The sequence below is a fragment of the Melitaea cinxia genome, chromosome 1 (assembly GCF_905220565.1).
Source record: "Melitaea cinxia chromosome 1, ilMelCinx1.1, whole genome shotgun sequence".
Classification (NCBI taxonomy): domain Eukaryota; kingdom Metazoa; phylum Arthropoda; class Insecta; order Lepidoptera; family Nymphalidae; genus Melitaea; species Melitaea cinxia.
The window spans coordinates 18,160,020-18,174,100 of record NC_059394.1 but is presented as its reverse complement, the minus strand read 5'-3'; the positions used below and the strand labels follow the sequence as shown (position 1 = coordinate 18,174,100).

General features: G+C 32.5%; 1 protein-coding gene across 1 annotated transcript in view; it reads left to right on the top strand.

The window, feature by feature from the left end:
• LOC123658179 (neuronal acetylcholine receptor subunit alpha-7) overlaps positions 1-14,081 on the top strand; it is a 142,362-nt gene that overhangs the window by 108,884 nt on the left and 19,397 nt on the right. The window contains exons 3-5 of the mRNA XM_045593624.1: positions 6,665-6,709; positions 7,153-7,197; positions 10,835-10,944. Of these exons, the coding sequence (XP_045449580.1) occupies positions 6,665-6,709; positions 7,153-7,197; positions 10,835-10,944 (200 nt within the window). The remainder of the gene's footprint in view (positions 1-6,664; positions 6,710-7,152; positions 7,198-10,834; positions 10,945-14,081) is intronic.

Here is a 14,081-nt window from a genome sequence, read left to right as displayed (position 1 = left end):
ACAAATATTTGCATTGATGAAACAGTTATTTACTATTTAAACGAATTCTTTAATTTTTTTAATTAATCATATCCCCAAATAGTCTGATATTTCAAATAAATATTTTCGTTGGTCAGATTTGTAACTGTTTTTGAAATAAGAATTTCTTCAGTTCGTTGATGAGGCTAAATTATTTCTTTACTGTTTAATTTATAGCAGCATTTGAAATAAGAATATTTCCATTCATTTACTAAGCTAAATTAGTTCCTATATTTATTTTTATTTTATAACAGTACTGGAAATAAAAATCTTTAAGTTCTTTCTTTACTTTGTAATTTATGTCAGTAACTGAAATAAGAATATTTTAATTCCGTGTCATATTTCGTCCAGTGACTGCTGCGCCAACTTAAGTTTATATTTAACCAACTTCCAAAAAAGGAGGAGGTTCTCAATTCGACTGTATTTTTTTATGTATGTTACATCAGAACTTTTGACCGTGTGGACTGATTTCGACAATTTTTTTTAAATCGAAAGGTGGTGTGTCAATTGGTCCCATTTAAATTTATTTGAGATCTAACAACTGCTTTTTGAGTTATATCTAATAATGCGTTTTTACTTGACGCTTTTTTCGTCGACCTACGTTGTATTATACCGCATAACTTTCTACTGGATGTACCGATTTTGATAATTCGTTTTTTTTTTGGAAAAGAGATATCCCTAGTTTAGTACCATGATAAGGCAACCAGGATCTGATGATGGGATCCTAGAGAAATCGAGGAAAACTCTTGAAAATCCGCAATAACTTTTTACTGGGTGTACCGATTTTCATAATTTTTAATTTAATCGAAAGCTGATGTTTGTCATGTAGTCACATATAATTTTTATTGAGATCTGATAACTACTTTTTGAGTAATCTTTGATAACGCGTAGTTACTCGACAATTTTTTCGTCGATCTACGTTGTATTACTCGTCTATGTAATTGAAGTCGGTTTTTTTTTCGTTTGCGAGCAAACACAATTATATAGACTAAATATTTTTTTTAGCTTTTTAATTACAGCCTAATTTGAAAAAAGAATCATTAGTTCATTTAATAGTCTCAATTAGTTCTTACGTTTTAAATACAAAGCTACACGACATCCAGCCACCGCTTCAGGAACAAAAGATCCTTCCGCACAGCCCCAGGTCGTAGAGAATTCTTTAATGTTTTAGTAACTCGGTGAGTTCAGTTTTGGGAAGCTAACTGTATTACGGATTCCATTTCCAGCGGTCGGTTCTTTGTTGACACACTTTGTAACTAGTGTCAAAATCTCGGTACTCGACGTTGAAAAGTTTATTTGCGTCCTTAGTTATGAGTCTTAAATTTTAATTAAGTTGCTTTAATTTTAAGTATTTTTTACTTAGTAATTTGTTTTTATATGGTTTTAATTAAAGTAAGTTTAAATGAATTTTGTATTTGAAGTAAGATATGGTAGGATGGTTTGGGATGAAACTAGCATTTTTTTTTCTAAAAGGCTATTTTTTCATTAGTCAGACGATGCATTGGCGCAACGGTCACAGCACGGTTTGTGGCTGTTGCGCTTGCTGTTTCGGGTTCGATCCCCGCACATGACAAACATTTGATTGGCCATAGAGATGTTTGCCGTGGTCTGGGTTTTGTGCAGTCCTTCTGGGTCTCTCCATCGCGCCTCGGATAGCACTTTAAGCCGTCGGTCCCGGTTGTTATCATGTACACCTGATAGCGATCGTTAATCATAGTGGGGAAAATATCTCGCTAACTCGCATTGGAGCAGCGTGGTGGATTAAGCTCTGATCCTTCCTCTACATGGAGAAAGAGGCCTATGTCCAGCAGTAGGATATTACAGGCTGAAGCGTTTTTTTTCATTCAATATTTTCGCGTTGGTATCGGTAAAATAGTGAGAAATCTACATGAAACTGTAGAAACTTAGTCCGTCTAAAGAGCATGAAACAGCGCTAACAAGCTCAGCACTGCTTATATTTTTCTCTTAAAATGTAGTGGTCTTTGTCTAATAGTGTAGGATTGAGTAGGGTTGTTAGATTTTGTCAAAAATTTCTGATGAAGACACATACGTAAAAACTCGAATGAATTTTTATTTGTTTACTAGCTGACTCGGCAAACGTTGTCTTACCGCTAAACGCTATTTAAAAATAGGGGTTGGTGGAAGAAGGGTGAAAATTTAGTTCTATGTATTTTTCAACGCCAAGTCATAATAGAATAAAAAATAAATATTTTAACTAAAAATTAAAAAGAAAATTAGGGGCTGACTACCCTCAACATTTAGGGAGATGAAAAAAAGATGTTGTTCGATTCTCAGACCTAACCAATATGCACACAAAATTTCATGAGAATCGGTCAAGTCGTTTCGGAGGAGTTTTTAACTACAAACACCGCGACACGAGAATTATATATATTTGATTAATATTTTTATCAGGTCCATGACATGAACACTTCGTTAGATAAATAGCTTAACTCATATATTTTATTGAATTTATGGCTCAATGCGTTAGAGTAAATAATATTTTAACATATCGTTATATTGTTAATGATTGGGCGCGTTTCACAATTTCATACGGTATGGAAATGCTTTTATTTTGATTACTTTCTGTTCACTTTATCCGATTTTGATGTCTATATTCTGTGCCAGTTTATTTTGATATACATTTATTTTAAATGTTGGTTAGTTGTAAGTCATAAAAAGTTGTGAGTTGTAAATTTTTCCATAAGGTATATGTTATTTACTATAGCCTCAAAGGTTCTAGATATAATGTGATTTTCTTAAGTAAGAGATAAGTCGAACGAAAGCCGAATTTTGCCGAACCGACCCGAAAATATCACTTCAGTGAAGGTTTAAAGATATTCTGAATGAAGTTTGCGAGACTTTGCCGACCAATCGCTTAGGTACGGAACTAAGTCGTGGTCAATTCGATCAAGGCGTAATTTAAATTATATACAGAATAATAAAGTAATAGGTACAAAAACAAAAATAATAGGTACATGGTTACACACGCTTAAACACTAAAAATATATACCCTTTTGATCTATATTCGAGAGGCTATTTATACTTAACCTAATATTTATGAGGTGAAAGAAATAAGTGCGCTTGAAAGTATCGACAACAATTGAGCCGTGTTGAGAATGTTCGATCATATAGAAGATTGGTGAAAAATGTTTACGTCAAACCTTTTTTCTAATATTTAACTAATATATATATATTAAATTACAAATTACTAAATAAGCTAAAATTACAAATTACTAAATAAGCTAAAGTAAGCTTAGTAGTTAATTGATGTAAGAAATAATATTTTATAAAAATTCTTTATTTATCCAAATATTTTAAATTTAATTAGGGTTTTTATCGGGGAAGCTCGTTACAAATTAGAATATCAAATTAGAATGTTACTAAAGTAGCAATTAAGGCGTTGTATTTAATAATCTTTTTAAACATTTCTGATACGAAAGGCGCTTGAAGACGAGATTCATTGTAAAACATTCCATTATTAGAAATAAAATTGAGGGATTAATTTTCCCACTTCGCTGTCGCAACAATGAAGAAAAACCTATTTCACATTTTTCTATTCTAATGTCTGTCTCATTTTATACATTTATAACTACAACGGTAGGTAAGTCATTGTAAAAGTGGTCGCTTGCACTAATACCCCCTTTGTACCTCGTCGCTGCTTTGACTCTTGCAATATCGTAAGATGCAGCTTCATTTTCTTATTGTTCACCATCTATTCAATTGGAAGTTGAGCTGTAATCCGAAGATCTCGTTTTGTTATTTTTTTTTCTCTCTCATGGATATTTAAATACTATTGTTTTAGAAAATTGCTTGATGTACGCTATATTATTGCTATGTGGTTACGGCAATGAAGAATATAGCCACCCCCTCTTTTCCCGTGGGTATTGTAAGAGGCGACTAAGGGATAACACAGCTCCACTAGCCACACACAGCTACCACCCTAGAACACAAAAAGCCGACCGATGGCGGGATAACCATCCAACTGCTGGCTTTAAAATACGACAAAGACAGCCCTGCGGTCACCAACCCGCCTGCCCAGCGTGGTGACTATGACTATAATGATGTACGCTATATTATTGCTATGTGGTTACGGCAATGAAGAATATAGCCACCCCCTCTTTTCCCGTGGGTATTGTAAGAGGCGACTAAGGGATAACACAGCTCCACTAGCCACACACAGCTACCACCCTAGAACACAAAAAGCCGACCGATGGCGGGATAACCATCCAACTGCTGGCTTTAAAATACGACAAAGACAGCCCTGCGGTCACCAACCCGCCTGCCCAGCGTGGTGACTATGGGCAACACACATGAGTTCACACCATTTTTGGCGCGAAGTTGTGGAGGTCTATATCCAACAGTGGACTGCAATAGGCTGAAGTGATGATGATGATAATTAATAATATAATTCCTGAGCAATATTATAAATTGACAGAAAAAAAAAAACATTATGATGAGTTGATGTGACCATTACTTACTTTTTGTAAGATGTATATAAATTTGTTAATAAGTAATGCCAACGCGTTGGCGCAACAGTCACAGCGCTGGTTTGGTTCGAGCTTCGGTTCGATCCCCACACATGTTAAACATTTGTATTGGCCATAATGATATTTGTCGTGGTCTAGACGTTTGTGCTTGTGTATTGTGTATGTGTCTGACACAGGAGTAAATCCTACTGGGGGCCGTTGAGTGTGAAAAGTTTATTTATTTATTAAGTATAGTATGTCAACATCTTCGCTATCTTTGCTGCACACGCCTTTTTATTAAACTTCAGATCATCAGCCCTACAAATCTAGTGACTATCAATTAATACTATAACATAGTAAATGGTAAAAGTTAAATTATTCTTAATTTGAAAGATTTGATCTAGACAATGTTTTCTGAAATCATTTCACTTAGGAACATTAATGAAACTTTGTTTGAATGGCTCAAGTTGCTGAAATCTATTACGCTGCTAAAGATATTACGCTGGAAGATTATCATAACTTTTGAAAATCGAACCTAAAATAATTAAATTAGGAATTATCTCTCAACGAACTGGCTATTAGCTTAATTGAATGAAAATTAAGGCACACAAATGATAAAGATATAGAAAAGAGTACAATACGGTATTGAAACAATTCTTGGTATAGTGCCAGAAAATGCAAATTGAATGGAAATATTATCATGTTTCAAAGCTTCCCGTGACTGCTATACGTAATACTCTTTCAACCTTTTGTCAACACGCCTTTGTATCGTCAATTATGTAAAACAATATAAATCCGTACATATTAACATATGTAGATAAAATTTCAGTTGAAATAAATTTCATTATTTTTTTTATATTGATAACTAATTTAATTAATATTATTAAGTTACTAGTTTGGATAACATTCAGGTATTAAATAAGAAAGGCTAGGTAAATAACTCACTTCTGTGACGTCTCATTTGATTATCTTAATCTCTAATCTTACATGTCGCCTTTTAGTTGAGAAATAAATAAATAAATAAAAAAACACTCATATATATTTTCGTGTCATATTTATAGTGTTATATTATCAATATACTCCATAGCGTAATTACTAAAGCGTCAATCAATAAACCATGAACAGATCATTGCTACAGTACTACACCTTCTCTGGACGTCTTTGAGGCTCCTGTTTAGACATTTTCAGTAAAAAATCTAGGCAGTGAAAAAACAAATATAGTTATTGGGCTTGATGTAGTTTAAACATTTAACAATTTAAGCCTTATGCTACAAAACAGTTTCCGATATTTTGATCTGGATTAATGACCGCTAGAGCCGAATTACTTTTTATAGAATGATTCTGACTGTTCAGAACAGATTCAAATCCAAATGAATTAAAATTTCAAACCAAAACGTCATTAGTATTATAAATATTAACGTAATAACGTTCCTATTTCTAATCAAACTACAAATACATATACATGTTTCCATTAAAATTAACTACAAATGGAAAATGATTTTAATACTTTAGTTATTACGCTTAAATAACGTGTGCCCGTGAGTACGTTATTCATATCAATCAATATTTTACTCTGATACGTTCACAAAACAGAAATTTTGTAAAACGTTGTAACGAGGTTATTTGCAGGTCAGTAACTTATTCATCATTTGAATACTTAACATTCACGAAACGAGTGAAAAGGAAAAGTCTACTAATGAATCTTTTTATTGTCCCCTTGTTGAGCCAATTGGACGGAAATTTGGAATGCATTTGCGAAATTGGCAAACCATTTGCGATACAATTCATCATTTATTATTTCGTTTAACAAAAAATACGTGACGCAGTTCGTGGCCGCAGCATTATACGAGTTATTTATGAGAGTGGTTTGTTACTGAGATTTTTATTTACGACCGATTCAATCATATTTGCCTATGAACCACTCATTTTTGAATATTTTATCTTGTACACGAATTATCTTTTGGAATAACTAATGTTTTATTCACACTTGTATTTTATGTGTTATTTATGTAAGGTGGTAATTGTAGTTAAGATTAAATTATAAATAAATGTACGCAAGGTTGCCAAGGTGCCAAGGATTTCGTCAAATTATGAATTGTATGAGTTGTGGGAATTTGTATGATTCAATGTGTTTTTTCGTTCCTTTCTTGCGACGCCGTGCGTTCGTTTAACAAAATAAGGATGAGAAAAATCAAATCCTGACTACGAACGTCTGGCTTAACTTGGTAAGTGGTAGGAGCCGGGCCCGGCGCCTTCGCCGCCCCGCCCTTGCAATCAATAAACGGTAAATTTTCTCTAAAGTCACGAACAAATTTTTTCCTAATCTATTACCACGCTAAAGCACAGTAATGTTGGGTAAGCACATCGAAAGACAATCTCGGCTTGACACTGAAGCACAGTTTAAAAGTAACGGTTACAGGAGGCGGGAGCGGCTAGAGGGCGCCGCCATCGCGGCAGTAATGTCGCATGGAGAGTCGGTGTTGATCTGTTGTATCGTCATTCGCCTTATATTAGATTGTGTGTGGGGCGCCGCGCGAGGGCCTCCGCGCATGCCGACCCTCGCGCGCCGCCCGTCCCTCCGTACGTGGCCTCGCGTCACCGCTGTCTAGAACATTATACTGACTGCGTCCTTTCTCTCTGTTTATGTTGACATCGTCTAACCAAATAGGACGAGAAGAATCAACTACTTATAACCAATATATGGCTGTCATTGGTAAGTGTGATTAAACGAATGAACCTAAATTAACACTTGATAAAATTTCTTAAAGTTCTGTTCGTATTCTTTTTCCTTTATGTTTTACTTTTTTCTCGATTCCTTGTTTATGTTAATTCTATCATTTATTTCTCTTCCACTGTCTGTATTGAAAATTGCATTGCATTGTGGCGTATGCGGCAGTTTTGATATATTTACATCTGTTTGAACATTGTTTAGTGTTTTTTTCTAAAATCCTGATCATAGCGCTGTTCTGCAGCTCGTGTAAGTAGCTAGTGGTAGTCCCTGTTATGCATCCCATCATCAGACTGTCACATGTTGATTAGCATCTTGATGATTCTTCGAATATCCACTGTATACTTTAGTTCTTAGTTCGGTGATACGTCGTAGACATTTTTATTTTCATTCTTGCAGGTAAGTTCATGCGATAATTGGTACTGCGAGCTGGTGGTCTGTTGATTTTTTTTTAAAGTTAGCATAATATACACGAAATACGTTTAAAAGTTACATGAAAATTCGAAATAGATTCAAAATAGATAAATAAATGTAGGATCTTAGGCTGTTTCGGTTTAACTTAGTAATGTCGATGATAATTTTGCGGTACGTTTTTTCCTGCAAAAACTGCCGCGTAAACCGCAATGCATTAAACATATATAATATAATCATCTAAAACGACAAATTCATTAAGATTGGTACAGTATTATAAAAGGATAAATGCGGGATATTTGTTTCAGAGGAATATGTTTTATTTGACTTACGAATTGGAACATTGAAGAGTTATTTTTGCACATTATTGTTATGAAATATATATTTAAATTTCACTGTAAATTTACTATGCACCCACCCGATACCCGCTGTGATTTTGTTTTTCTACAACGGAATTGTAGTACATCATGCTCTGCATATTGCATGGCCATGCTAAAAGAAACTTAAATTGAGAGATTGAAAGGATAATGCCATCGAGCAACCATTTTTTTTATTCGAAAGTAATGTTTGTTTTTCAAAATTGTTACGAAACGTTTCTCTTAGTTACTAACCTAAATAAAACACATAAAAATCGTTTGAAACTTGATTTTTTTTAATTTTATTTCCGAACGGAATGTAATAGTTTTCATTTCCTGTTTTATTATTTTATTTTTCAATTTTTCCATTAAAAAAATAACTAATAAAGGTTTGATGACGTACTTTTAACGTGTTTTTTTTTGTAATTTTGATATTAATGGGTGTTAAAAGTACGTTATTCGAGCGTTAAAAAATAATTCTAGCATTTACCAATATGGCAGCTTAGTTAACCCAAACTAAGTAGTTCCCGAATCTTAACAAAAATCTTTGAGAGCGGTCAAAATCTTCTTGAAAACTTGCTTTTGTTCACTGTGTCGTAATATTGAGCATGATCTGTGCATGTGTAGTTTAGACTTTACATTTGCTTCTTTATTTTTTTTACTATAAATATTTTTTCACTATTTAAACAGCGCTTTTACGTTTTTATATTATTTATTGTCTGTATTTTTGTGCCGTCTGTTTTGTCATTTAGTGATATTTGTTATTTTTTAACTGTATTAGATACAAATATGTTAAAGCCTCAAAATTACAATTTTTTTTCTTCTGAAGGCAATGTTTAATTTATAAAAAAAAATCTTTTATCAATTGCTTCAGTCATAGTTGTCATTGCCTTCAAAAGAAAAGACAGGGATAGACATAGTTCTGTCTATAGAATTTTTTATCGTATGGGTTATGGCGGCAAATATCGTTGAAAATAAATAAAAAAATAATAGTTGTTTCAACGTTTTAATAATATATTCTTAATAAGCACATATAAGCCCACTTAGTGTTACATAAGTAAAAAGAGTTTTAGTACTATTAAAACAATAAATGTAATAAAGTTCCGTTTGAAAGACTGGAGTTCGTTTTTAGTGGTATGATTGGCATAATGTCATTTGTTTTGACAGCTGCAGTTGACAGAAAAAATATTTACTAGAATTATGGAGTTTCTTTTCAAATTTCTCAAAATTATTAATAAATTTTTCTATAATTAGAAATAACTACAATTTGTTTGTACACGTAATGTACGATGGCAAAATAACTGAACCACATGGCTGAAGTAAAACTTACGAAACGTAACATTCTCTCTTTCTATCTTCACTAACTTACATCTCCCTCTCAACTTCTGTTTGCTTCACTCGAACACACTTTTCGTAACGCTTCGTCACGCATTTACCAGCTTACTCTCTAATAAAGCGTGCGTAATTTAAAAATCAATGATATATTAATTTTTTAAAAGTGCCATCATTATTCTAAATATAAACGACGCTATTTCTGCGCGTTTTCTGTTCTAAGCTATAAACAGATTCCTTTCGCTTTGTAACAAGTCTTTGATCGAGCGACGCACAACTGTCTGATATTGCGAAGTTACGACAACTTTTGTAATATAAGTGGCGAGGGACCGGAATTTGTGGGCGCTATGGTTCTCTATAAAGCAGAATCGCCACTCTTGATGCGATGCTAAGCTTTTGTTCGAAAGCGATATAATTATGTCGAAAAACATCATAAAACATATTATATATCGATATTAATATATGGTGTTAAATTAGTTTATAGAAAAATAGGTTTATTAGACAGAAAAAAATAACTTAGTATTTACAAATATTTTTTTGTCAATTCAAATTGTACACACGTTTTGAATGATGTCTATTTTCAATAAGGCTTTTTTATATTTTTATCATGAAATACAACAATGTATTACAAATGAAATGTAACATTAGCTAAACCTATCGTTAAAAGTAAGTACTCCTGTAATTACTATTATATTAGGGCATTGCTGGTAATATCCTGATCAAAATTAGGAGACTAATCCTGCTCTCGAGTAGTGTTGTACTCCTGTGGTGAGGAACTTTCCAGAGGAATAGAGTCGCGATGGCGACGTTCTGGTCTTGCAGGCATCCAAAAGCTACGATAGCAGCTTACTATTAGGTGGATTTTTTCTTTTGCCAAACTAGTAGGATGAAAAAATGTGCTTTATTACGCTATAAAGCAGTGAAGGGTTATCTTAAGGTCGTTTGTTGTTTGCAGCGTTAAAATGCCGTCCTAGCCCGTATGGTGTTCGCTGATTAGTTGGGCACAATTTTGAATAATGGTATAGTCCTTAGTTTTATTGTATAACTTTATGGATTGCGGGACGCGTTCGAAATTTTTGACACCAATGAATATTTTCACACACATATTTGAACATGTTTTGCATACTAAAATCGTATAAATATTTTGTCTTTGTGTTTTAAATTTTCGTCACTTATATCATATAAATGGTTTGACTGGCAGAGTTCTCTATTAGGAATAAGTTTGCTTGACTTTGCCAGCTTTCTTTGCAACCGTAATTTTTTAATTTTTTAGTGTAATATAGAATATATTATATGTATGAATATATTTATACGTAAATTGTTTCAAATTGTGCTCACTAATTAAAAAAAAATATATCAGTAAAAAACGTTTCAAATTATGCAAATTTTAATTCATCTTCGCACAAACGAACTTATATATCACAAAGCGCACATTATTATTGCACATCAAAAATAAATAATGGGCGCATTATGTTTATACGCTATCTCTTTCTCTCATATGTATTAATCGAAATGTGTGACAGGAATGGAATGACTACAACCTAAGGTGGAATGACAGTGATTATGGGGGTGTCAAAGATCTACGCATCACACCAAACAAGTTATGGAAACCAGACGTTCTTATGTACAATAGGTGAGGAATTGCATGAGATATGCTATGAGATAAAATGCTAATTATTCTCTTTCAGTGGACATCATTCTGCGGAACTGGTATTTTTTTAATTTTATGTAATTCATTTCAATCAAAGCTATGATGCACGAGAATTATTTTATTATTTAGTTAATAATAAATAAATAAAATATAAATCGTTTGTTATGTACATAAATAATAAAAACATATAATGCGAATCATATATACCATTAAATAACTATTTGATGCTCGTATTAAAGATATAAATTCAATATAACTAAATTTTATCAATAAAAACTCCTTCATAAAAAGCGTAGTTTTTTTTCTCATTTTCTCAAGAGCGTTCTCATTTTCATTCAAATGTGATGTATTATTCAGAGCCAGTACGTTGTAAGTTGTATGGTACAGCGTCGTGGCAATATATCCTAAAAAACACACGGTATAAGTTGTATTGTGTAAACTACCAATTAAATTATATACACACCCACATACACATACACACACAAACACACACACACTCACACACACACACTCACGCACACACACACACACACACATATCTACACAAACACACACACGTACACACACCCACATCTTACAAAAGGAGTTTATCAAAGTAGCTAGCCTCTCCTACAGAACCCCCAATTTGAAGAAAAGTAGTCAGGAGTCGAATACCCTTTATTTTTCTCTGCACCAAAAACGGTATAATTTTAATTAGGTATATCCGCCAACCCGCATTTTAACAGCGCGTTCTGATCCTTCTTCTACATGGGGAGAGAGGCCTATGGCCAGCAATGGGATGTGAAGAAGCGTAGCGTATATCGACACCACCAAGCTCGAAGAGAGAAATGGCAATAAACACAATCATAAACACAGACACAAGCGAAACCCCAAAAGCATTGTTTTGATATCATCAAGTTCAAAGAGAGAGAAGAAGGCAATAAACACACTCACAAACACACTCTATTCCTTTTTTTATATTTATTACCACTTTTCCATATTCTGTAAGTTTGTAATAATATGCATCTGAGACAACAGCGCACCTCCAACAGCTTTGTAGCAACATCAAGCTCTAAGAGAGAAGTGGCAAGAGTTTTACTAATATATTATATGGCATATTTCCGTATTTCGATGTAAATTTTGGCCTCACCAATGCGGTTTAAATCGCCATTAATAACGGTTAGTCTGGTTCAATTTTCCAAACGAGCGGGTTTTGTACTGGCAAAAATTGTGATAATATGAAGGGAAATTATTTTAAGTATATTTATAATTATAAAATTTTACCAAAGTAATTGCTTGGATAGAAACTCGATCTGTCTAATGAGACTTGGTTCTAATAGAGATTGCAGTGATAGCGTTTTATTTAAACTATCTTCGAATATATTTTACTTGTTTTCAAATTCTACTATTGTCGTTAACATAATTACTATAGTTAGTTATATCTACTTTATACCAATACGTGAAGCCAAACTTTGTACCCCTTTTTACGATAGTTACGCGGACAGAGGAGTATGAAATCTCGCACACATATAGGCGTAGAATGCTTTTTTTTTTTGTTGTGAATAAAATTACATTAAATAAATAAATAAACATACACATTAGCTCTTTTATTTAATGTTCTAACTTATAATTTAAATTAATTATGGTCGAATTTCTACCACTAGGCGACCAGGTTAGGTATAGGAAAGAAGAAGTTAGGTATAAACATATCTTGCTCAAATCTTCAATTATCATTAAAATATTCTTTATTCAATCACTCAAGTTAAAATTCATTTTTAAACTCAGTGTGAATGCCACTTGATGTTAACACAGTTATTCCAAATAATCAATTCACTCACTATTTAATTTTAGTTTTATATAGAAGAAATTATTTACTAATTGACGAATTTGCGGAATCGAATTTTTTAAATGACTTATTTTTACTGTGATTGTCAACATTCATTTCAATAATAATATTGTTCTGTAATTAAACATATGAATCGCATTCGTGTCCAATCCATTTTGCGCGACATTGGCGAAATCACCTGTGCTACTTGGGCAGTCTTTTAAGCCATTAATCTGAATTAATAAAATGAAAATGAAAATATTAAATTTCAAAAATAAACACTAAAATTAATTGCAAACAAGATGATATAATATGTCCCATTTAAACAGTTATAAATTGAATTTAAACAGAAAGTTTGCATCGTAATTAAATTCAAGAATATTAACGAGTCTAGTTACTCTGTGTTAATGTGTTTGAAACCATGCCAAAAGTATATTTAAAGCGAGAGATAGTATTACAGTCAACCCTCAAATATTCCCGGTGTTTTTTATAATAAAATTTTAACTTTAAATGAACCGAAAATAACTTATCACCAGCTTAATGAATAAAAATTAAATAATTATTTTCTTTAGTAATATGTTAAAGATAAATTGTGAAAAATTTGGCTGGCCAGTCTAGCAATCAATAATCTATTTCATTTACAGTGTTGTTTCTGACACCAATGACACCTTGACACGATTCTTCTAAAAGTTTAACATATTATATTAAAAATATATATAACCTCCAATGACTAAATTTGAATGCATAACAGATATGAAAACTTAGTTCGTGCTATTACAGTTCAAAATGATTTATAACAAGCGTTTTAATATTGAAAGCGTTCTGTAAGATGTTTGAGAACTCATTAAATTCAATTCACATCCTTCAAAGAGACAATATGCAATAAATGTTTAAAATCAAATACTTCTTAGAAGATAAGATCTTTAACAAAGATTTCTGAGAAAGCAATGTTATTTAATTTGGACCTTGGAGTGGCAAAGAATCATTGACCCTCATTGTCTCTACTAGTTATAAGAGACCTGGTACCTACGTCTTTTTAAGAATTCTTGGTAACGTTTTGATGCCATTCTTGGTAACGTTCCACGTGGATATTATATTTACTGTATTTATCTTTAAATGTTAATTTAATTTTTTAATAATAATTTTCTTTCTAATAATTTAATTCTTTCTTAAGTCGTGTATTGAAAATACGTATAATATAAAAATAATACTAGCACGGATATAAAATAAAATTAATAAATTAATTAATAAATAAAATTAAGTAAAAGGGTACAAAAGGACTTGCAACAATAAAGTTGTAACTGTAGAGCGAGTA